This window comes from Coenobita brevimanus, chromosome 65, assembly GCF_032717465.1.
Source record: "Coenobita brevimanus isolate Jiangsu-jjx chromosome 65, ASM3271746v2, whole genome shotgun sequence".
Classification (NCBI taxonomy): domain Eukaryota; kingdom Metazoa; phylum Arthropoda; class Malacostraca; order Decapoda; family Coenobitidae; genus Coenobita; species Coenobita brevimanus.
The window spans coordinates 37,277,712-37,302,529 of record NC_137018.1 but is presented as its reverse complement, the minus strand read 5'-3'; the positions used below and the strand labels follow the sequence as shown (position 1 = coordinate 37,302,529).

General features: G+C 42.6%; 1 protein-coding gene across 1 annotated transcript in view; it reads right to left on the bottom strand.

Moving 5' to 3' along the window:
* Positions 1-24,818, bottom strand: part of ova (ovaries absent) — a 425,539-nt gene that overhangs the window by 107,632 nt on the left and 293,089 nt on the right. The window contains exons 5-6 of the mRNA XM_080276474.1: positions 17,325-17,531; positions 830-928 (exon numbers count right to left, since the gene is read on the bottom strand). Of these exons, the coding sequence (XP_080132600.1) occupies positions 830-928; positions 17,325-17,531 (306 nt within the window). The remainder of the gene's footprint in view (positions 1-829; positions 929-17,324; positions 17,532-24,818) is intronic.

Below are 24,818 nucleotides of genomic sequence, written 5' to 3'. Positions count from 1 at the left end.
TCTGGTATGGATCAAACTTGATATATGAGTTGAGAATTACCCAAATAGATGACCTATTTTTCTCTGAGAACAATAGGTCAAATGTCAAGGTCAACTTGAACGTTTTCATTTGATATATACAGTATTAAACTTTATGTAATGAATTTACCAAAACAAGGATAGATGTTCAACTTCCAAAACAGTCAGTTAAAGTTTGAGATCACAAGGAAAGCCCAAAGGACTAAGTCACTGGGCAAAACATTGATCTAATTTGAACCAAAGTTGGTGGATGGGTAAAGGGTTAGGTAAGAATGAAGCAAGATGTGAGTAATTTGCTGAAGGTCAAGTTCACAGGGCAAATTAAAATATTCAACCGTTAGATCAGTTGGTGGGAGGGGTATCTCTCTCTCTCTCTCTCTCTGTTCAGAAAAAAACAGAAAAACTGTTAATAACCCCCTAAGCTGTGATGTGCCTCTCAAAAGGAATGTCTGGAAGCAAGCAATGTACTTTCCAGAATCTCAACTAATGTCCAGAACTTTCTGTGCTTCATAATGGCACATGTTTGTTTGATGAATAGTCAGGTATGGTGTAAGTTTACATGAAAATTCATGAGGTGATAGAGGCATATGTTTTCCGATCTCCCTTACCACAGATGTCCCATCCAACATGCATGCTACAGGCGGCTACAGTTAAAAATTCTATTGCTAAAACTAAAGTTCGTTTGCCAGTTTCCCCAATTTATATCACCCACTGCATAGAAAAAGTTTCAATATTCTTCCAATATTCAAGATATATCCCTGACTTCTAATGAGAACTAAATGTAGTGATGCGACACTGCATCATAACACACCTGAGCATCTGGCTGTGGGTCCTCCTCCACTGGCTCTGGGTCTGGTGACGGCACAGCTGGCGAGGGCGGTGCATCACCACAACACTGCCGCTCATGATTCTGTTCATGAAATCCATGGTTAAGATTAATGACAACTTCAATCAACTTTTATTAACCACTTCAATCAATCTAAGTTTCTTCTTGCTGTTACAGTATGAAATGATATTTTGAACTTATGAAAGGTCTTTCATACTTTAATCAAGGAATAACCAACTCCTGCAGTTTGAAAAGTACAAGCTATGCTTAAAAAAAAAAAAAAAAAAAAAAAAAAAAAAAAAAAGGCTCCCTGGTTTTGTGGATTCAATCTTTGATAATGAGGGTATAAATATACCCACAAAATGAATCATTTTGTGAAACCCATGATGAGAATAAGGTGTATTTCGCTTTTATACTTGCTGCTTAATGTGCCCTGTAACATGGGATGCATGCTACCTATATGTAACCTTCACAAATGTTCTGAACAAGATAGTCAGAAACTGGGGGCTTGCCTATCCCTTCACAATCCTGGGTTTAATATTAATGAAAGTACTGTACATGGGCTCTTTACACAAGTCCACAGAACACACCAACTAGCTGTTACTTCATGCAGAAATACTGCTGTAGTTGTTCTCTTCACCAGAGTATGGGCTAATTATATACAGTTCAAGCAATTATGAAGCTGATATAAAGCCCATGAACGTAACAATTATTATCATCTTCGTATTTTTTCAAGCAACAATCAATACAGGCACAATGAAAACGGTATTTACAAACATGTAACAAAGCAGAAAGGACACTGTTTGGTATCATATGGAGGGATGAGCAGAAAGCTCCTTCAACTAATGAAAAGGCAAAAGCAAAAAATATATACACAGCATATAAATCACCACAATGAACACAGGCATGTCATATATATCATGTCACTGATATTAAATGGACTATCAAGGGAATGAAGTGGTAAATCAGAAATGCTGTGAAGGGAAAAGGCTACCAAGCAAAGGTAAAGAGTGGAGAAATATGGGGGTGGGGGATTTTGTCCTCTATTATCATTCACGCCAAATGGATTCCTGTACACCAGGAAACCATTCACTATGCTGGGTGGTAACCATATAACCAAATTGAAAAGCCTGGTGGCTTAATAGGTAATTAATGCATTCCAATTGGATTGAGCCTGTGCAGGTTTATATCCAAGGGGTGACTGGGGTTTACTGCTCACAAAATGCCACTCAGGGATGAGTGAAGCTGGTCACTCTCATCTTAAGTATCAGAACCAGCTTGCCTACCCCTGGGCTTCTGCGCTCCTCATGGGGCAGCGGCGATGATGGTGATGGTGACGACGACGACGACGATGATGATGATGATGATGATGATGATGATGACGATGAGAGTGATGATGATAGTGATGGTGGTGGTGGTGGTGGTGTGGTGATGATGATGATGATGATGATGATGATGATGATGATGATGGTGATGATGATGATGATGATGATGATGATGATGATGATGATGATGATGAGGAGGAGGAGGAGGAGGAGGATTCTGATACCTTAGTACTTTACAATAGATGTTTTTGTCCAAGAGGTATGTTGTACAAGTTATGTAACAGCATGAAACTCTATAAAAATAAAAAATGCATTCTGTATTACTACTAAATACTTTGTGTGTGTGTGTGTGTGTGTGTGTGTGTGTGTGTGTGTGTTTCATTTTCGTTTTCGTTTTTAAAGGCTCCAACATTCTTGCATGTGTCGGCCTGGGTCACCTAATGGCAGCTCTCCATGCTGCACAATCCACTGCAGACTCCCTGTTCAGTCCCTTAACCCTGAGGTGTGTGTATTTATACATCTGTATATACATACACTCAATCCTCGTAAATCGCGTGTTCATAAATCACGGCTAGGTGGCCGTAAGACTGCTGGCAACCTTAAATCACTATTAAGTCACGAAAATCGCAGATCTAGGCACCCAAGTGGGCTTTTCCGAGGAGAATTGTAAACTGCGGCATTCAATTTGATAACCGCGACCCAACAACCGTCATCATCAAGCATCAGTCATCTCTGAGGCAGACTTTGAGGGCTTCCTGAGGGAGGCTGAGGAGCTGGAGAAGGGAGAACAGCATGAGGGAGCACCCCCTCCTCATGCTGAGAGGTTCTAAATTCTTCCCAACACCACCCCAATTCATTCACTTAAGCAATATCGTCATAGGATTAAGGTGAGATCCCTTAACATTGCTTATTTCTATTAAATACATGCACTGAATATTCCTAAATTTTTATGTCTGTGTTTGATGGTGCCTAGATAGGTGTAGGTAGGGTGCTTTGGGGGGTGGTTGGCCAAAGTCCAGACCCTAATTAATTATCCACATAAGAGTTATTATTTATAAACCACGGATTTTGTAAACCACGGCAGTGGTCCAGACCCAAACTGCCGCGGTTTACGAGGATTGAGTTATATATAGCAGTAATCCCTCCACTATCCAACGCAATAGAGCCAAAGGCATGTCTGGAAAGTGGTCTTGTCCGGATAGTGGGCACCAGCCTCCTGGACTTGTACTTATGGACCCTAACTCAGAAAAACACCTATACAACTCCATCTGGACATGCATAGCACCTATTTAAGACCCAAATCACACCAATAAGGGACATAAAAGACTGAAATAAATGCAAAAGAATCATAAAATTAGGGTTTAGAGGTGAGCTTATACAATATTAAACATTCTGGGTACTTAGAACAAGTCCCTGACTCCTGGACTGGTACTTATGGACCCAACTCAGAAAAATACCTCCCTACTGCACATGCATAGCACCTAATACCCTATTCACACCAATAAGGGACATAAAAGGGTGAAATGAGGTTAGAGGTAAGTACAGTATGGAAAATACAGTACAGTACATTATGAAACATACTGGGTACTTACAGCCAGTCCCTGGCCATCTCTGACAGTAAGAAGGATTTCCTGAAGCACTTGTAGCGCACTGTTCATGAAGTCTTGCACAGAACTTAGTCATTTGCACTCAGAATTCCATTCTCTTAACACTGCACACTCTCGTCTTACTTGCGCTCCATTGTCCCTTAATGAAATAAGTGTTGCACTCTGCACTTTAAGTCTTTCCACTCTTGAAACCATTTTCTACACAAAACACACTGAAGTTAATTTACGTTAAATTTACAGTCCATTAAATCTTTGTCTTTTCACTTAGAACTCAAATTCCTTAACACTATGCACTGTTTTTTTCACTGCACAACACTGTAAATTCCTGTGTTGTCTAGTGGAGAAGTTCTTGGCATCTATTCACTGTCAGAGTCTGAGAGTAGCACATGCAGGTCACCTAGGGGTGCGTCGCTGGGTCGTGGTGATGGCGTACCCACTGCAGATGACTCTGAAGACAGGCGCAAACTCAAGTCGAGCGGTGACTCCACCGTGGCTGATGTGCTGGGCTGTGGCTCGGAGCATGAGGGCCTGTCTTGGGGAGGCAACGGAGTGGAGCCAGGGCTGGGCACAGCGGGGGTCACGGGCCTGAAAAAGCTGTCAATCGTTGATTGACACAAGGAACGACGATTCTGACGATTAATGATGTGCTGCCTGAAAGCACGCACTTCCTCCACAAGTCCCAAGGGCCCCATCTCCCTGTCGCAGTCCGGGTGTTCCAGGTAGTCCAGAACGAACTCTAGGTGTTCCCGGAGTGTACTCAGCTTGGGGATGGCTAGAGTTGTGTCATGCTGAGAGGAGTCCGCATCATCGTCGTCGTCGGAATCATCAAGTTGGGTACTGACACCTGCAACTGAAGATGCGATCTCGATATCAGACAGGGTCTGATACCCAGGATCGCCCTTGTCGTCATCCAACCACTCATGCACTTCGTCCACATCAACATAGTCCCCATGCGCACGTAGACGTGCATGGAAGTCATCCATGTCGAAACCTAGGAAATCGTGCTCCACATCCGTTCTGAAAAGCAGACGAGACCAACCATTTTCTAGAGTCTTGACAGGGACTTCCTTCCACTGGCCCAGTTGTAAATGGCAGACTTCATGTTGTAGCAGCGAAGGTTTTCCAAAGACCGCTGGCCTCGCGTGTCCCGTCCCTCCCTGCGCTCATCCTCGTGAACAACCACGTTCAGGAACTTCCGTTGGTATAGCTGCTTCGTTGCCACGATTACTCCTTGGTCCATTGGTTGGATGAGAGCAGTAGTATTAGGCGGCATAAACATGCACCTAATGTGGCCATTCTCAGCCACCAAGTCCTTGTCGCACAGGTGGGCAGGTGCATTGTCGAGGAGAAGGAGGGCCTTTACCTGGTCACGTGGGATTCCCAGTTTCTCCGTCTGGTAATGTATGACCTCCTTGACGAAATGGCGGTGGAACCAGTCTTTGAAGATGTGGGCTGTGACCCATGCCTTCAAGGAATGGTACCAAGCGACAGGAAGGACATCCATCACGCCACGAAGACACCGAGGCTGCTTTGCACGGACAACGCTAACGGGCTTAAGCCGGTGCATGTCGTTAGCATTAGCACAACACAAAGCAGATATCCTTTGCTTGGAGAGCTTGCAGCCAGGTACGCACTTCTCCATCTCCTTGGCTAGAGTGTTCATTGGCAAAGAGCGATAGAATAAACCAGTTTCGTCAGCGTTGTAGACTTGACCAAGTGTGAGGCCCTCCCTGTCGATCAAGCCCTTCACCTTGTGCCGAAACTCCCTCTACTCCATCCTCGTTAGCATCCAAAGCTTCGCCATGAGACTTACGGTTGGTAAGGTCATGTCGTAACTTGAACGCGAAGAGCCAACCCTCGGATGCCTTGAAGTCTAGGGCGTCGTGAAGCCTGGCGAACTTCTCAGCAGCAGCCTTCAGCTCCATCCCACGCACCATCACACCAGCACCATGCTGCTGTCGATACCAAATCAACGTGAAGCGGTTGACTTCAGCATACTTGGGAGTAAACATCATCTTCCTCTCCACGTTGCGTTTGCTTTTCAACGAGAAGTCAGCCGTGTACCGCATGAGTTTGTCTCGGGATCTCTTAATATCAAACAAACTAGATCGGGCCAGGTTGAACTCACGAAGGATGCGTGATGAAGACCATCCCGCATCCACTTTCTCCAATATCTCCCTCTTCTTCTCCAGAGTCAAAACCACTCTCTTCCTCTTCTCAGGAGGAAGGGCCATCATCACACACATGAAGGAGAGGCACGAGAGCAGAAGGAGAGCCTGCAGCAGGTAAGGCACCACCACGAAAGCGAGCATGTGGGCAGCCATGACGACGATCGTGAACTCGCGACAAGAGACAGGTGGTAAGTGGGGAGGATGCAGGGGCGCTCTAGAGGACGTCAGAGGAAGGACGCACCAAAACAAAGCTGTCCCGTGCTGCGCGCGCCAAGTTCAAATTACGGGCGGGAAAAAGTCGGATTTTTTTCAATTTTTTTTGCGGTTTTCGGACCATTTTGGGAATATTGGATCCCGGGACGATAATGTCCGGTATGTGGGGATGTCCGGAAAGTGGGCATCCGGATAGTACGGGGATTACTGTATATATATATATACATACAGTACCCTCGCGTCCAGCACGGTAATATCGTCATGCATGGGTCACGTGTTGGACCAAAAACGTGTTGGACTAACAATAGAGCTTATGGGGAAAAATGAATTATGTCAGCAACCCTCGGAAAAGTCACCCTAAATACCTACCATATACTTATACATATATTGGTACTATTGTAATTATAATAAATGGTACTGTGCTATGAATGATAACTAACCTTTTAGGATAGTGTTGGTGGGCTTGCTGGGAATGGAAGGTGGTATCCAAGGCTGTAGTTAGCCCTACTGGGTCCCCGGAGGATGGCTGCTGGCGTCACTAGCGGGTAATGGCTGTTGCTCCTCCTCAACCTCCCTCATAAATCCTTCGAAATCAAACCTCCCTCATAAATGCTTCAAAATCACACTCAGAATCACTATCTTCGTCCACAGCCATGGAAGGTCCTGCTTCTGCCTGTCCTAGCCCTGTAATCCTCGGCAAAGTGCACGCTGTTGCCACAGCCCCGTCTCGTGACTGTGGAAAGTGATCGCTGTCGCTGACTCGGTAGAGAATAAGGAGAAGCAACTTTGTTTGTAAACTGGTATGCACGCCGATGAGAAGGGTTTCAAAACGATTGATATTTATTCTAAAATATTAATATGTATTCAGTGTCAGGCTAAATGTTCAATGCTGTAGTATGATACATTCTCTGTCGAGTCACCTGGGTTTTGGTCACACTGTTTTCCCCATCGTATGCTCAGCAGGAATCCATCCAGATGAATTCCAAATGCCCGTGGTATCGTCGGCAATTTTACCACGTTACAGTTCCGATTTACCATCGCATCCTCGGCACACCTGGTATGAAGTGCCGTGTGATAGCCTTCGGCTGCCAGGATCTTGTCTTAAGTTTTTTATTATGATCACGTTGGCTTCATTCATGTCGTAGGCCTTGGCAATGTCAACTTTCCTCTCCCCTTTCTTCTTCCTCTCGATGCTTTCTAGCTTGGTGGCCTGAGGGAGGTGCCGACGCTTCTTGGGGTTCTCAGAAGGCTTCCTAGGCATCGTGAACAGGGTAAAATGCAGTAACAAGGGCAGAAAATGCAGCAAGAAAAAAGCACCTTCCAATGCAATTATGCGACTGAGTGGCTCTGTGGCGGGAGAAATGTAAACAAAACATCATGTGACACCAGAAGCGTTTTTGATTGGGCGGCATCATGATTACGTCACGATAGCGGGCGGGGAAGGCTACTTGATCAGAAGTTTTTCATTGGCTATCATCATCATGGGAATGTCCAGTATGGCCGTGTTGGACCGGGGGTGATCGTGCTAGAGTGAACTCTGCGGATTTGGCCCACTTCTCGGAGCTCTGTGCGTGTTATGCTAACACACTCGTGTTGCAGTAATTAAATTGTATTAAATAATACTAATTAACTGCTCACCGTGCTGGACTCGAATCGTGCTGGACTAACGCGTGCTGGACGCGAGGGTACTGTATATATATATATATATATATATATATATATTTACTGTATATATAGAGAGAGATAGATGGATAGCTAGACAGATATAGATATATACAGACGCCTATGGCACGGACTTCTATGCCACAGTTTTATGAGACATGGCAAGGTACCAGACCTCCCCCAAAATGAACAACGCGCATAAACTATCTATGGCGCAGGTGTGGCAAGATTTGAAACACGCGGGCAAATTCCCCTGGAGGCACGCTCCCTTGTTTGTAAACAAAGAAGATGGCGACCACTTCACCTCCATACTAAAAGTGCTCCAACTGCAGACTTCTTTCTCTCTTATGGGGATGTTAAACTTCACCAAATTCCTTGTGTTAAGTAATGAAACATTAAAGATTCTTTGGGTATTGTGGCTAGTTTACAAGTTTGTTCGTAAAACCGCTATGAACGGGTTTGTGACGAAGCACCCATCTCCGAGCTAAGAATAAGTATAATGCCTCCCATCATCATCATCATCATCATCACGTATATAAGAATGATTATTAATGTGTTAAATGTGAGTTTTGTTGACACTTGAGCAAACAAACTTTATCAAATAAACTTCTTCAATCAGTGCTTGACCAGGCAGCCTCCGCCATCTTTAATGTTTTGCTTGGTCAGCTGATCTGTGTCTACTTGGCCGAGCATTTTTTCGCTCAATCTGCAGTGCATGGTATTGCCCAAGTAGAAACAAAGCTGATCACCCTCCCGTTTTTTATGCCTACTGTTACTTGTAATACATGCATTGACTGACTGCTTGATTGTGTGCATGTGTAAAGTAAGGAAAAATGAGGAAAAGTGGTGTGAAAAGGGGGACTTTGGCCGAACGTCCAGAACCAAATTCCAATTTTCCCATAGGTTTAGTTATCCGTATGGCACGGTTTTCTATGGAATAGGCGTGGTCCAGAACCAATTAGCCGCACTTTAGGCAACTTGACTGTATATATATATATATATCTAGGCTGCTTTCCCCAAGGAAAGGGAGGTAGCCGAGACAGGAAGACACACTCCCAATTTACTCATCCACTCAAACACACTCATTCGCATCTTAACCCCAAAGGGGAAAAGGGACAGATCCTCACCGCACCACATGGCACAAGGGTCAACCACGCAGTGCAATCAGTGACATCCACAGCAGGGCCCGAATTTCGCCTGATGTAAATTTTCTTCAGACTGAACTGGGAAGATGGTTGTGTCTTTCACTGAACATTTACCGGTAAATAAATCAATCTAACAGTACTTGTGTTTTGTTTCCACCAGATTAATCGTGATTTCAGACTATTCAGGCCCTTCTTCACATCATATAGTCTGGATAATTGGGCAATCTCTGCATTTCCTTTCATATCGAGTATCGATTTTCATATCATCGAGACATATTTTCGTACTGTGGAATTTGTCCTATATTAATCGATTTCGTATCGCTGAAAATTCGTACTTCGGGTTTTTGTATTTTGAGGACTCACTGTATACAGTGGAAGTTCGATTATCCAGGTTCAGATTATCCAGCTTTCGGTATATCCAGGCCATGACCGAATGGTTCAGTGGTACAGTAATACATAGAATTATCTGTATAATAGCTCTGGTTTAAACAGGAAGCATCCAGTAGCTAGGGAGCGAAGCATGGTAAACCAGAGAGAGTCTGCTCACCCTGCCCCTACCCACACCTCCTGCTCACAACTCGATTACAAGGGTGGTAGGATGGAGTTTGGTGAGGCAACCGATCCGCCTGACCTAGCCTAACCTTGCTTAACTACCGTAAAACGCCATAACTTCGGACGGCGTCCAAACTTCGGACATTTCGCAAAAAAATGTAATAATTCAAGTTTATTGGAAGAGAGTGCGATATTTGCAAAAAATAATGATGCGGGTAGGTAGGGTAATCCTCTAAGACTATTATGTATTAATCCTATTAAACTAGCTTGAATATGTGTGGGTGAAAAAAATTCGTGAATCCATTGGAAAAAATAACTGAATTTTCTTACCCTGCAAAACTTTGTTCACACAGAACAAACAGTTTCAATTGTAAAAAAGTGAACAGTACGATTATATGTAGAAAAGTGCTGTAAGTACTGGGAAGTAAACTGTTTCAAAATGTATGCATGGATAATCTTGCTATGCCTGCTTTAATGAATACTTCTTTATTTTGCAGAAAAAATTCCTAACTTCGGACAGACAAATTATTTGAGCCAAATAAAGTCCAAACTTCGGACAGACAATAATATTAATGGTAAAGTGATGCTAATTATAAAAACAGAAAAACATGGCTAAAACAGCGAAATCTCCTATAAAGAGGAAAAAAGCCTACACAAGTAAAGTGTCCAAAAGTGCCCTGGAAAAGGCTAAAGATGACATAAATAACAAGAACATGAGTGTGCGCAAAGCAGCTGAAAAATATAAATTAAAAAAGAGCACATTACATGATTACCTGATACAAAAACATTGCAAACAAGTGGGACGTAATACTTCATTGAGCCATGATGAAGGGTTACTGGTGTGTCAGAGAATCCTCACATTGGCAGAATGGGGATTCTCACTCGACAATTTGGACTTGAGGATGTTAGTGAAAGCATATTTAGACAAACGAGGGGTTGTTGTGTCACGATTCAGTAACAATGTACCTGGTGTTAAATGGGCCCATTCCTTCTTCAAGCACCACAAACAAACCCTTAGTAGACGATTGTCCCAGAATATAAAGACTGACAGAGCCAGAGTGACAAGAGCCATGCTAGCTGAGTTCTACAGTAACCTGAAAAAATCACTAGAAGGTGTGCCTCCAGAGAACATAATAAATTTTGATGAGACCAATCTTACTGATGATCCAGGTAAAAAGAAAGTCATAGTGAGGCGGGGCACTAAATATCCAGAGAGAATCATGAACGCAACAAAATCCTCAATATCTATTATGTTCTCTGGAACTGCATCTGGTGTGTTACTCCCTCAATATGTGGTGTATAAAGCTATCCAACTTTACGATACCTGGACTGAAGGGGGCCCTGCTGGAACACTATACAATAGGTCCCCCAGTGGATGGTTCGACTCGTGTTCATTCGATGACTGGTTCCACAAAATTATCCTCCCCTATGCTAAATGCAAGACAGGTAGAGTTGTCATTATAGGAGACAACTTGGCAAGCCATGTATCACCCAGTGTTATTGAGTCATGTGAGAAACATAATATCTCCTTTCTTCTCTTACCACCTAACTCCACGCACTTGACACAACCTCTCGATGTTGCTGTGTTCCGGCCTCTAAAAGTGCACTGGCGTAAGATCCTCGAGAACTTCAAGAAAACTACTGTTGGTAGGCTGAGTGCTTCATTACCTAAAGACTGCTTCCCAGCACTACTGACCGAACTGGTGGATAAAGTTAAGGGACCATTGCTGACAACCTACGTAGTGGGTTTAGGAAGTGCGGCATTTATCCTCTTGATCCACAGAAATCCATCTCAAGACTTCCAGAAGATTCAATCCAAGATACAGCTGATGCTGGTACACCAGGACCATCTACCAGTACTGCCTTAGACAGCTCAGTGTTGGAATTGTTGAAGGACATGAGGCATGGAACCAGTCAGTCAAGCTCAAGTCCAGCTATAGCGAAACCAAGGCGAAAGAAAAGGTTGAATGTGTCACTGGGCATGAGTATTACTACAAGGGCACTACAAAATGAAACAGAGAGAGCCAGCATGAAGAGTGTGAAGTTGATGATCCACAACCCCAGCCACTGCAGCCACAAGAGGATACAGCAGAGATAGCAGCACAGCCTTCCACTTCCACATCTGCACCCAACCATGAAGCACAAGCATCTCCCCTGACAGTCACCTCTACCCAGATTATTGGGGATAAAGTTGTTCCCTCAGATTGGGTAGTTGTGAGGGTTCCCTTTGATACCAAAGACAGATATAGGCATTATATTGCTATCATTGTTAAGGTAAAACCAGAAATACATGTCAGGTTTCTCAAACACGTTCAGGGTACACCTCACACATTTGTATATCCAATGGTTGATGACAGCAGTGACACAGACAAAGAGGATATACTGAAGGCGTTACCAGAACCAACACTTGACCGAAAGCAAAGGATGATTTTTGATGTAGATGTGAACCTTTGGCCTAAGTAACGATAATAATTTTGATATAGATCTGTAAGATACCATAGTCAGTACTACCAGTACCAAAGTTATTCCCAATAAGGTGCCTTAACCAGTAATGAGGTTTATTTTAAAGAAAAAGGTGACACTATACATTTAGTTACAGTATTTTATACTGGTAGTTAAGGAATAGTTTTTTGTACTGATGTACTACAGTTAATATGTTCCATGGTGCCTTCATAACATGTGCCAGTGTGTGCGTGTGTCTGTTGATTTGTGTGTGTGTGTGTGTGTGTGTGTCTTTAGAACCTGTAAGAAATGTTCAACATCATATTATGTTATTTCGGTATGCATTTGTTGAGTCAATGAGGTAGATACTTGATAATTAAGTGAAGTTTTGTTTAGGAAAATGAGGACAGTTCCTCTTACAGTTTTGGGTATATGCAGTGCATTTTTATTTTATTTTTTCATCTCAAAAAGTTCGTGAATAGTTCTTAGTTCTATTTACGGCCAGAATACCTCACTACAATGTGATATGATGCAATTTAATGTGATATGAAATTACGAGCTCCAAAAAGAAGATATTCTGGGATACTTCTCTATATATATGTATAACTCTGGTCACGAGTGCCCAATATTTTTTTTTACATTTTTTAAAAACTTCTCAAGTGTCCGAAGTTTGGCCAGTGTGTCCAAAGATAGATCCCATTAACCATTCTCATGTTTAAAGGGAAAATACATGGATGTCCGAAGTTTGGAAGAGCTGTCCGAAGTTAAGAAATTTGTTCCTAACTTCGGACACTTGAAAATGAAAAAAAAAAGCACAAGTTTAGCTTGGCGAATTTTTTTAAATATATGGATTTAGTAGGTACTCTCCCTGGCTACCACATGACACCAACAGGAATAAAATTGCACCATTCTACAAGGAGTTATTCATTAAAACACATAAAAAAATGTCCGAAGTTATGGCGTTTTACGGTACCTAATAATTTAACCTAACCTGGGCTCTAGTTGGGAAATTGGGAAGCTAACTCCACTTTTGTGTATGATAAGTTTCTTCCATTATGCCCGAAACAATCGTTGGTATGGCTTAATCTGCCCCGTCCTGGAGACGTGAATTCACGTCCTCACATGATGTGCACTCATATCCCGGAGACGTAAATTAACACGGCAACATTGCAAGGTCCCTAATTTGCACAATTTTCAATTTTCGGGAGTGATTTTTGGCACGTATACACGGGACACCTTCCTCTATTCCTCTACAAGATGCCAAGCAGGGACAATGCCTTACACCGCATAACCTCTCCCTCCCCCCTGCAAGTCATTGTCTCGGCAATTCACCTGTTACCAGTGACCTGGCCAATAAAGACATTCAGGGCCTGAGTGATTCCCCAATCGATGACAATGTGGAGGACAAAGTTTACATAGCATTAGAGGAAGAAACAGTCAGAAATGATGATCAGGTAATGTGGCAAAGGTCAGGAATGGTGATGAGTTAGTGAATGAAACAATGCTTATAATGCCTATATTACCGTTTGAAAACCAATATACTCTCGTATTACATATAAATTTGTACCAAATAAATAAATAAATAAATACCATTTATGAGTGGTTTGGAATAGTTATCCTCCCACAGAACTCGTTTTCTTTGCAGCCAGCCTGATAGAAAACCCTGTAAGGTATGGAGGTACTCCTACCTGGATCGAGTATTTTAAACCCCAGGTGAGCAATTTCTCTATGAATTTTCGATGTTTCTCACCAAAAGCGGATGTTTGAGTATTAAAAAAAAAAAAATAAAAAAAAAAATAAAAAAAAAAGGTCCAAAAATGTCGGGACTGGGGCGTACCACTGCCCAGAAAACGTCGGGATGGGGGGGGGGTTAAAGAACGTGATAATAAAAGAGGAAATCTTTCAGCAAGAGAAGGTAATTTACTACTTTGGTGGCACCAATGGCTTGCTCACTCATCTGTGATGTAACCTCTTTTAGACCGATCATTATTTTATTTATAATTTCTACTACAGATACCGTACTATATCTTCTGCTGACATACGGCAAAATTTACACCCCTTGGCCTGCTTGAGAGAGTCGATTACCACGCACTTGACCACGAGAGAGGGTGTACAGGATATTTTTCTCTCATGGCATCTCTGGCAAATTCCGATAGTGACGAGTTTATTCCTCATGAGGATACTTATTTAGAGGTATCAGATGATGATGCAACAGTGTCTGATGTGTCAGTAGATGACTGTGATCCTGAAAATGATAGTGAAGTTGATGTGAGTGAGGAAGGAGGAGGAAAATAGTAGGGAGCTTAGTGACGCTGCACTCTCGGCAACAAGTGGGTCAAGGTCGTCATCACCATCACGTGTGTCCACATACTTCATGCTTGGCTTACAAGGTAAATAAATAAGCCATCCATCTGTGCAGAACATTTTTTTCAAGCCAGTCTGTACAGTAGTAACAGTAATTTAGCATAAGATATGTAAACTTATATACCGTAATGATTTATTTTATAATATTTTTTTTATTACCAACATCATGCTGGGTTTATGTGATCATCAGTATACGAACAAATAAAAAAGAGTGAATAGTTTCGACGTGGCAAAAAATATACACTACCCCTCACACTACGGGAGGGGGAGCTATCAGGTCGGTATGGGGGGTAAACATAACGTTTACATTTGGGGGAGCGGTCGGTAAAGAAGGGGTTAAACATTTCTGGGTATTTATAAGAAGTCCGTGGCCATCTCGATGAATAACCCACCCCCTCTCAGACTCTGACAGTAAAAAGGTGCACCTGAAGCACCTACAGTCATCAAGTCTTGCACTGCACTTAGTCATTTGCACTCTGAACACAAATTTCTTAACACTGTGCATTCTTTTCCCACTTGCGCTCTATCGAACTTTCCTCTAACCAGTGTTGCACTCTACACTTAAGTCTTTGCACTCTGAACTCTAATTTCTAAACATTACACATTCTTTTCTCACTTGTGCTAAATTGTACTGTACAGTACTCTCATGTAACCTGTGTTGCACTCTGCACTAAGTCTTTGCACTTGGAATTCTAATTTCTTCATACTGTGCACTGTTCTTTACACTGTACAACACTGTAAATTCCCGTGTGGTCTTGTGACGAGTTCTATTTATCTATCTATTGCCAGACGCCATAATCCCGTAAGGGAGTGTGCTCAGCTTGGGGATGGCTGAAGTAGTGGCATGCTGAGAGGAGTCCGCATCATCGTCGCTTTCCTCATCGGAATCTTCAAGCTGGGTACTTGTACCTGCAACTGAGGATGCGATCTCGATATCAGACATGATCTGATACCCAGGATCACCCTCGTCATCAACCAACCACTTACACACTTCATCCACATCAACATTGTCACCAGCCACACTAAGATGTGCATGGAAGTCATCCACGTCAAAACCTAGAAAATTGTGCACCATATCGGCTCCGAGAGGCAGACGAGACCAACCACTTTCCAGAGGCTTGACAGAGACATCCTTCCATGCACTGGCCCAGTTGTAGATGGTAGGCGATGTTGTAACGGAGAAGGTTTTCCAAAGTCCGCTGGCCTTGCGTGTCCCGTCCCTCCCTGCGCTCGTCCTCGTCCTCAAGAACAACCATCACCTCGTCCAGGAACTTCTGACAGTACAGCCTCTTTGTTGCCACAATTACTCCTTGGTCCATTGGTTGGATGAGAGCAGTCGTATTAGGCGGTGGAAACATGCACCTAATGCGGCCATTTTCAGCCACCAACTCCTTGTCGAGCGGATGCGCAGGTGCACAGTCCAGGAGAGGGAGGGCCTTTACCTCGTCATGTGGGATTCCCAGTGTCTTTGTCTGGTAATGGATGACCTCCTTGATGAAGTGCTGGTGAAACCAGTCTTTGAAGATCTTGGCTGTGAACCAAGCCTCCACAGAATGGTACCACACAACAGGAAGGACATCCATCATCCCACGAAGACACTGAGGCTGCTTTGCACAGCCAACAATAATGGGCTTGAGCCAATGCATGCTGTTAGCATTAGCACAACACAAAGCAGATATCCGTTGCTTGGAGAGCTTGCGGCCAGGTACATGCATCTCCCTCTCCTCAGCTAGAGTGTTCATTGGCAGCGAGTGATAGAACAGACCAGTTTTGTCAGCGCTGTAGACTTGACCGAGAGTGAGGCCTTCCCTGTCGATCAAGCCCTTTACCTTCTGCTGAAACTCCTTTTCTCCATCCTCGCTGGCCTCCAGAGCTTCGCTGTGGGGTTTACGGTTGGTAAGTCCATGCTGTAACTTGAAAGCGAAGAGCCAACCCTGGCATGCTTTGAAGTCTGGGGTGTCGTGGAGCCTTGCGAACTTCTCAGCAGCAGCCTTCAGCTCCGTATCACGCACCAGCACACCAGCAGCATGTTGTTGACAATACCAAATCAGCATGAAGCGGTCAATTTCTGCAAACCTGGGAGGGTACATAACGTTCCCATCCACACTGCATCTGGTCTTCTATGCAAAGTCAGCCATGTACTGGGAAAGTTTGTTGCGGGATTTCTTGATATCAAACAATGTAGAGCAGGCCAGGTTGAATTCACAGAGGATGCGTGACGTCGACCGTCCCACGTCCACCTTGTCCAATATCTCCCTCTTCTTCTCCAGTCAGAACCACACGTTTCCTCTTCTTGGGCGGCAGGGCCATCATCACACACACGAAGAAGAGGCAGAAGAAGAACAGCAGAGCCTGCAGGAGGTAGGGCACCACCACAAAAGTGAGCACGTGGGCAGCCATGCTGATGAGCGCGCACTCACGATGAAGGACAGGCGGGAAATGGGTAGGATGCAGGGGCACTCTAGCGGGCATTGGCGGAACTACGTGCCAAAACACAGCTGGTCCGCGCCGCGCACCAGGTTCAAATTACGGGGGGGAAAAAGGTCAGATTTTTTGTGTGTGTGTGTGTTTTGGAGGCAATATTGGGGTTATGAAGTCCCGAGCCCAAAATGTCCGCAAATTGGGGTGTCCAGGAATTGGGCATCCGGATATTACGGGGATTACTGTACTAAGTTTTCCTTTGTTTGTCCATTCCTTGGTTTAACAACACTCCCAGCTAGCCTTAGACGAAGCACACATGATGTAACTGTGCCTATTGTCAGATTAACTTATTCAACAGAGGGAAAGGACAGAATGGTGAAAAAAAAAAAAAAAAAGTCTCAATACTAATGTCATTTAAAAATAATTCATGTAACATCTTCCACTGCCACAGCCAGCAGGGACAACCCAGTGAATTTATGCTCAAGAAAGTGCATATCAAAACAGGTGAGGGAACTGTATCCCATTATCTGTTACTCTATCTACACTTCTACACAGAATTACACCAACCCTGGACATACCTGAACCTCACGCAGGGAGTAGAACTCGCTCTCACACTTGTCGCAGAGGTAGATGTCGGTGGGTGGTGGTTGAAACATGGCAGTGGACGTGCCGTTGGTACTGCCCCGCCGTTCACCTCCATGGTGGCTATGGTGTGATGATGGCGATAGCAGCAGCTTCCGTGTGGCATCTCTCCCTCGACGGTCATGACTGAACTTGTCATAGTCCTACCAGAAGAAATGGTAATTAAACCTCTGAATCTAGGTGATGTCCTCTTTACATTATTTTTGCTGCTGCCAGATAAAATTATTCAACTTAAGAAAAAACTATCATATTCTAAGGAGTTTAATAAGACTATATTTAATTCCTTCAGTTCTTTTAAGTCTATCTTAAGCTTACTATAATTCTCAGGAGATGGCAAGAATAAAATTAAATCCCCAGGCAGAATGCATCATGTGCTAGGCAAAATCACCAGTGTATAAATTACAATTAAGGTGCCAAATACCAAAATAGGGCAAGTCCCTATGTGATCAGGTGGTCAGTATAAAAAGTTTTTCCATAGGGTGTCTGGGAAATTCTCTTCTTTCTTTGGGAAAGAGGGTTTGGATTAGTGTGGAATACCAGTAGTCAAATACAATAGTACTGTGCTGGTTTCTCAAAACTATAATTGATGTGTTCTGGCAGATAGCACTTTGGTATTAGGCCTTTTCAAATATCAAAACAGAAATATGTGTGTGGCTGGATATGGAAGCAGGGTTGATAAGGCTAGAGTTCTTGTAAGTTTGTTTTGTGTTTATGCACTGATCATGACCAACACCTATTGTTGGCCAGCATACTGGTACCATACCAGGGCAAGCATATTGGTATAATACCAGGGCCAGCATATTGGTATAATACCAGGGCCAGCATATTGGTATAATACCAGGGCCAGCATATTGGTACCATACCAGGGCCAGCATATTGGCCTCATACTAGGACCAGCATCACTATCCTAAATGTAAGCAAACTGCTTTTATATACCCTCATTTGTGTGAAGCTTGAACCCACCTCACCACTGCAGGTCTGGAAGATGTGTGGCTGTCATATAATTAAGATGTTTTTCTTTTCAGATCCACAAATCCCAACCTACTGCAGTATGCATGGTAATAGTGGGGTGGGTTCAAGCCTCACACAGATGAGGATGCTCGTACAGTATGATGTTAATACAACCAGTTGTTGATATAGATTATGGTGGGTCAAAATACTAAAATTCAATAAAACATGGATATTCTGATGCCCTAAACACTATATTCACAAAATATAACTGTATTATTGAAAACCGGCCAATGCTCCTCCAGCAACTTTATTATATGCTTGCACCAAATGAACGCAGTTATAATTCTGTGATAATACGAACTTTGGCAGCTTTGACAGTGATGATAACGATTTTGATGGCTTTGTTACTGGTTACACAAACAAGCTGTGCTTGTTAGCTGTTAGTTTAACTTTTTGCATTCATTTATTCCCTGTGTTGGAATGATGGCTACCTGCAACATGAGGGAAAAGGACAAATATTCCGTATTTGATTTTCCTCGTGGTCTTCCAGTGCATCTGCTACGTACATGCAAAGATGTCATCAGAGAATACTAGGAACACAAAATGACAAATCCATTATCATGTACGCAGGCCCATGCTGAAACTACTGTAAAAATAAATGAGAAGGCATCGATTTCTATAATTTACTACATGAGCATTGTCACCTGTGTGAAATGCTTGATAACAAAAGCTCAGGAGGTAAGAAAATACACTGCAAACAAGAGGACTTCAAGCAACTACTTGGAGAAGTTGGCCAGCTCTGATGTACTATCTGACATCTGCTGCTGTAAATGCTACAAAAATGCTGATGCCTGAGAGAGCCCTGAGTGTCCTTTTGACATGGCTTTCAAGATACCTCTTGAAAAGTGGCCCTTTCAGGGGGACCAAAACAGTTGTAGGAAATTGTACATCGGCAGAGTAGATATGCAATAGACAGCAAAATATGAACTTGCTGCAAACAGACAAATGAAAAGAAAGCATCATGAAAAGTCAATTCAGGAAGCCATGCATGATAAAGAAGATGCAGGAATAACATGTAGGGATGATACTGATGATACTAGTTGTAATATGTCTGATGATCAATATGATAATGATGGTACTGAAGTAGAGAGAGGCAAGCAGGATCAGAACAGATTGGCATAACATGAACTATGTGGTGTATCAGCCCGATGCCAAACAAGCATCTATCTATCTATCTATTGCCAGACGCCATAATCCCGTAAGGGGTGGCCATTTGACTTTGAGTTATTTGTTTTATGGGGAGGGGCACTTACCCTCCACCAACCCACTTGTTGACACATAGGAAGCACGTATGGTTTGGTTATATGGTTACCACCCAGCGTTGTAAATGGTTTCCTGGCTTACAGGAAACCATTTGGCTTGTCACTCAATGTAAAGTCGACTGTATAGGAAAGAAAAGCAATAAGACAGAGATATAAATGCTCCACAATGAATGGTGCACTGAAGGACATGGGTATTCTTGCTGAGGAAAACAAACTTGATCCTAGCAAACTTTGGCATCAAAGAAGATACAGGAGGGATATTGCCATTCAACAGCATCAAAGTGCCAAGCCAAAGGTAGTTTGTCTGGGTTTCGAAGGTAAAATTGACAAAGACTCAGAGTAAAACCAATCATGGTGAGAGGGTCATCATCAAGGAAGACCACTACTCAGTAACTGGCTTCCATGATGCTGCTCACATAGATCATGTTTCCCCTGAAAGTGGAAAAGCAGTGGAAATCGCCAAGGAGATCATGTCGGCTGTCCATGAGACTGATTCAGCAGAATCACTGCAAGCTCGTTTGCGATGGCACGAACGTAAACACTGGCAAGAAGAATGGGGTGATTTGTGTGCTAGAAACCCAGTTGGAGAGACCATTACAATGGCTTGTCTGTTTGTTACATTGCATTGAAGTAGTTTTCAGATAGTCATTTGAAGCCACTGATGTTTCAATGACAGATCCAACTGGCTCCAGAGGGGAAGTGGGTAGATCCCTTGACTTCGATCCAAAGGATTTGACAATTGTAGACTATGAATGGGTGTGTGGAAAAACTTGCATTATACCAAATGAAGCTGAGATGGACCTCAGCAAAGATCAATGATACTTGCACCGCGCATGTCTGGGATTGCAAGTCAGAGGAGCCAAAGGCGTAGTTTTGAAACCATCTGTGCAGGTAGGGCCAATGAACCATGCAAGATGGCCAACAGAAGCCAACCATACACTGCGGTTCTACATGTCGGCAGAAGAGCCATCTCCAGTATTGAAACAACTTGTTTCATTCCTTCTTAACTTTCAAGCACTAGCTTGGTTCAAAGAATGAGCGAACAGTTCGTGTCAGGATGACACTAAGAATTTCTTCTATATGATGGAACTATTGCGAGAATTGCCACCAGAATATCACAACATCGTTTGTCCAATACTCAGCAATAAGAGCTACTTCAGTTGCCCTGAAAATATCCTGCTGTTGGCTGCTGCTGATGAAGATCCACACGTACGTTGCATGGCTGTTGCACTCGTTCAGTGATCACGGGAAAACGACAGCGACATGTCAGAGCGTTCGACAAATTTTTGAAGACAGATTTCGAGGCCAAGGACTACACCCAGCTGGTGCAACTAGACAAATCGTCTGTCACAATCCCTCCACTTCTGAAGAACATTACAATGAACCTACTGTATAATCTTGGACCAACACTACCCCTTGTCACTCTCAAAGTGTAGAGCATTGCATCAAAGATGTAACGTCAACCACGCAAGAAGTCTACGGGCACCAGGTGCAACGTGGCATTCTTCTGCAATGTAAGAGTCTCGCAGAGATTTCCCGAAGCATGAGAGTAAAAATGACTTCTGATCAGAACATACATGCCCAGTTCGTGATTACGTTTCCTAATGGAACAGATCGGAAATGCGTTATGTCTGCCACTGTTTGGTGTTTCATATACATCTGTAATTTGTAGTCTTTTCTTAATACTGGCAGAATACTGTTTGTAGATACTGAATACGGGCAAGCAGATGAATTCGTGGTTTGTTCAAAGCTAAATCGTTAGAGAAATCCTCTAACAGGTATCACTCAAATTCTTCATTTTTGTCATAATTTTCTCAATTTTGGAGTGAAAGTTGCTGGAGTGGGCGTACATAATATAAAAAAACCATCTGCACAGTGGCGTAGTGACCGTGATGGAGCATCATTTCCATCATATTTCAAACTAGCAACTCTAAGTTCATAGGAATTCGACCCACCATGATATAGATTCAAACTGCTTTTATGTATGCATGAGATCAATGGAAGTGTGATGTACTGTGAAGTGACACCTACTAACTTCAATAAGTGTTGGACACCTAGATATTCAATTTACTGACACAGAAAATGGATTTTAAAAAACACGTTTTATTTGTTATACTGTACACAACCCATAACATTATGCTGAACTTTAAAAGTAATATGGACCACTGATATTTGAAAAGTACTCATTTCCTGCCCATTTATTATTAAATTAGCTAACATGATCTTTGTTAAAAAAAAAAAAAAAGTTTGCTGTAAACAATGATTTTTTTTTTTTTAACTTATGCATAAAGATTTACATAACCAATGCTGCAATCGGCCACTTGACACACTCCAATATCTTCTCTGTTTTCAAAGTTTGGGCTATGGAAGGTTTTGTAAATTTAACTACAGGTATACAGTATTTTGCTTGTCACAGCCTAATTGTGGCACTTGTCCTGTCCTGGCTATTGGGCACCTCAGTACCAAGTACTAACTGACAAAAGTCATTCTTATACAACACTGGTTGCTCAGTATCCTTTACAAAATAGTACTACAGTTAGTCATATGGCTGAAGCTTCAATTTTTGTGCAGCCAAGCTGCAGATGACAGAGTGACATGGAGGTACCGGTAATCAGTCTGTGATCACCCTTTACAAGGTTAATATGTCTGGCTACAGGTAGATAAACAGATTTGTATAGGGGCTTTGGGTGGTGGATATAATTATTACACCCACCACCCAAATCCATATTCAAATACTGCATCAAATATGATGGTGGCAGCAAGTACTTTAATGATGTATGCAATGAGGAAGTACAGTAACAGCAATTTGTATATTCCACACATATTTGTAAACCAAATTAGTATGATGATTGGCTATCTCCCTTAGTTAATTTTTTACTATCAATTGATAATATTTAGCTTGGTCCCTTAATGATTCAGAAAAACAATATCACCTGATGACATCAAATGTTTTGAAGAGGTTAGGCAATAAATGCACAACTACTTCATGAATTAACACAGGAGTTAAAGTACGACAGCTACTGTTAAGCACATACATGCAGCTTAAGTATACCTGGAAAAGTCGAGGGCTTATAATACCCAGAAGCAGCATTTTGGTTTTCTCCCACATTAACACTGACAGATTTGAAGGCTTGGGGCAGCTTTCACATCAACAACTAATCTTGAGGCAACGAACCACACGAAGTGGTGAATTAGGTGGTCAACAGGCTAGAACACCCCAGCCAGAGTGGTGGCATTACACAGGCTTGATCCTTAAGAGATGACTGGTCGTTTATCAATCATATAATGCCATTGGAAGTAGGCTGATCACTGCCCTTAAATATACTGAACTACACTAGCCTAGCTTCAGACCCCTACACCATGGAGGGCATAATATGGAACTCACAAATTTTGTGTGAGTAGGTCTGTAAGTTTACATATACAGACATGGTACCGTATGTCTTGAGGTAGCCAAACTGTAATGACTGCACAGTCCATTATTCATACACAGAAGAGATAGTACAAAAATGATTACAGTAGTTACATTTTCTGTGCCTGCTGTGAAGTAGTTAATGTGTACTTCACAGCTGACAGCTGAATAAACTAAAGCACTGATGAGGTAGTTACACCTGTACTGTATATTCTGTTTTACCTACAGAACTTTCCTATTGCAAACCTGAGCAAGGGGTGGAACACTGGGAAATGGGGGGGGGGGGAAGACACTAATTACTACAGTACAATACTCCTATGGTTGCACTGTCTGCCAACTCCTGCACAGTAGTATGTCTTCTTTGCATTATCACAGTAAATGGTGAAACAGTGATGGCATTCAGTTAGCAACTCTACAAACTATAGTTCATCCATAATAACCTGACTGAGACTATCATCCTTTTGCAGCTTTTATCACAATTAAATAGCAGCAGCAGATCATTTCTCAAACATTTTTCTCATGAATAGTCTCACATTCTAATATGAATATATCTTTGTAATTCAGCATTCAAGATGAGGGGATGGCAGTTTTAGGGCATGCTGAGATGGATGCATTCAAGCTGAACAGATGGCAACTTTAGGACAAGTTGGGGTAGACGAGCTATACTTGTGGTGGATCAGTTTCTCTACAGTCTGAGCACTCCTTTACCAATCATTAATTACCTCACTTTCCCTAATGCCCAGCTTATCAGTGTTACTAAAATGATAACAATGTTTTCTGCTCACTACTGAGTGTATTTTTTATCTATTTCTTTCTTCCAGGTTGAGTCTACATATGATTTTCCAGCAACATCACAATCTCAAGGTAGTTCAACACTGCCACTAATAATCTTGTATTTTACCAATTTAATAACATATAAATCAGCTACACAGCTTCTCAAAACTACGCACTTCCACCTGCTACAATCTGTTCAGGAAAATGAAACAAAGGTATAAATTACCAAAATCTGATCACTTTTCAATCACTGCATGTCATTTGGTTTAATTTTCCAAATTCTAGATACTGCCCAATGAGGGTAATCACGCCAAGTCTGGGGTAATCGCACCAAACTGCCTGAGAGTGTCCATTATACGAGTGTTTGCCAAAATGTGTAGTTCTCATTGAAATATAACCAATTGGAAGTTAATCACTACTCAGTATTCTACATTATTCCTACAGTAGGACTCGCGCACGTTTGCGGCTGTGGTGTGGCCCTCACCTGTGTACAGTGTTGCCACGTTTTCTATACCGTTATCTCTCTCTCTCTCTCTCTCTCTCCTGGCGGGAAAAGTGAGCCACCCTGAGTACTTTTGATTCTTTTATAAGTTATTTATAATTGTGCTTTCATTTGTTAATTTGGTTTTGTTATATTTAGTAGTAGATGGAGTGTCAAAGTTACTGTCTGCTGAGAGGTTTGTTACGTTACTGATTCATACACCCCGACGTAGTGGGGTGTGGGTGTAGGTGTGGGTGGGAGTGTGGATGTGGGTTTGTTGGGGTGGTGGTCCAGGGGGGAGGGGAAGTGTGAAGGGGGATTTGACCTGAGACACCCAGGAGGGATTAAGAAGGGAGGGAAGGGGAAGGGGGAGCTGGATTCACCTACCACGTGGTGGGAAATGTGAGCCACCCTGAGTACTTTTGATTCTTTTATAAGTTATTTATAATTGTGCTTTCATTTGTTAATTTGGTTTTGTTATATTTAGTGATGC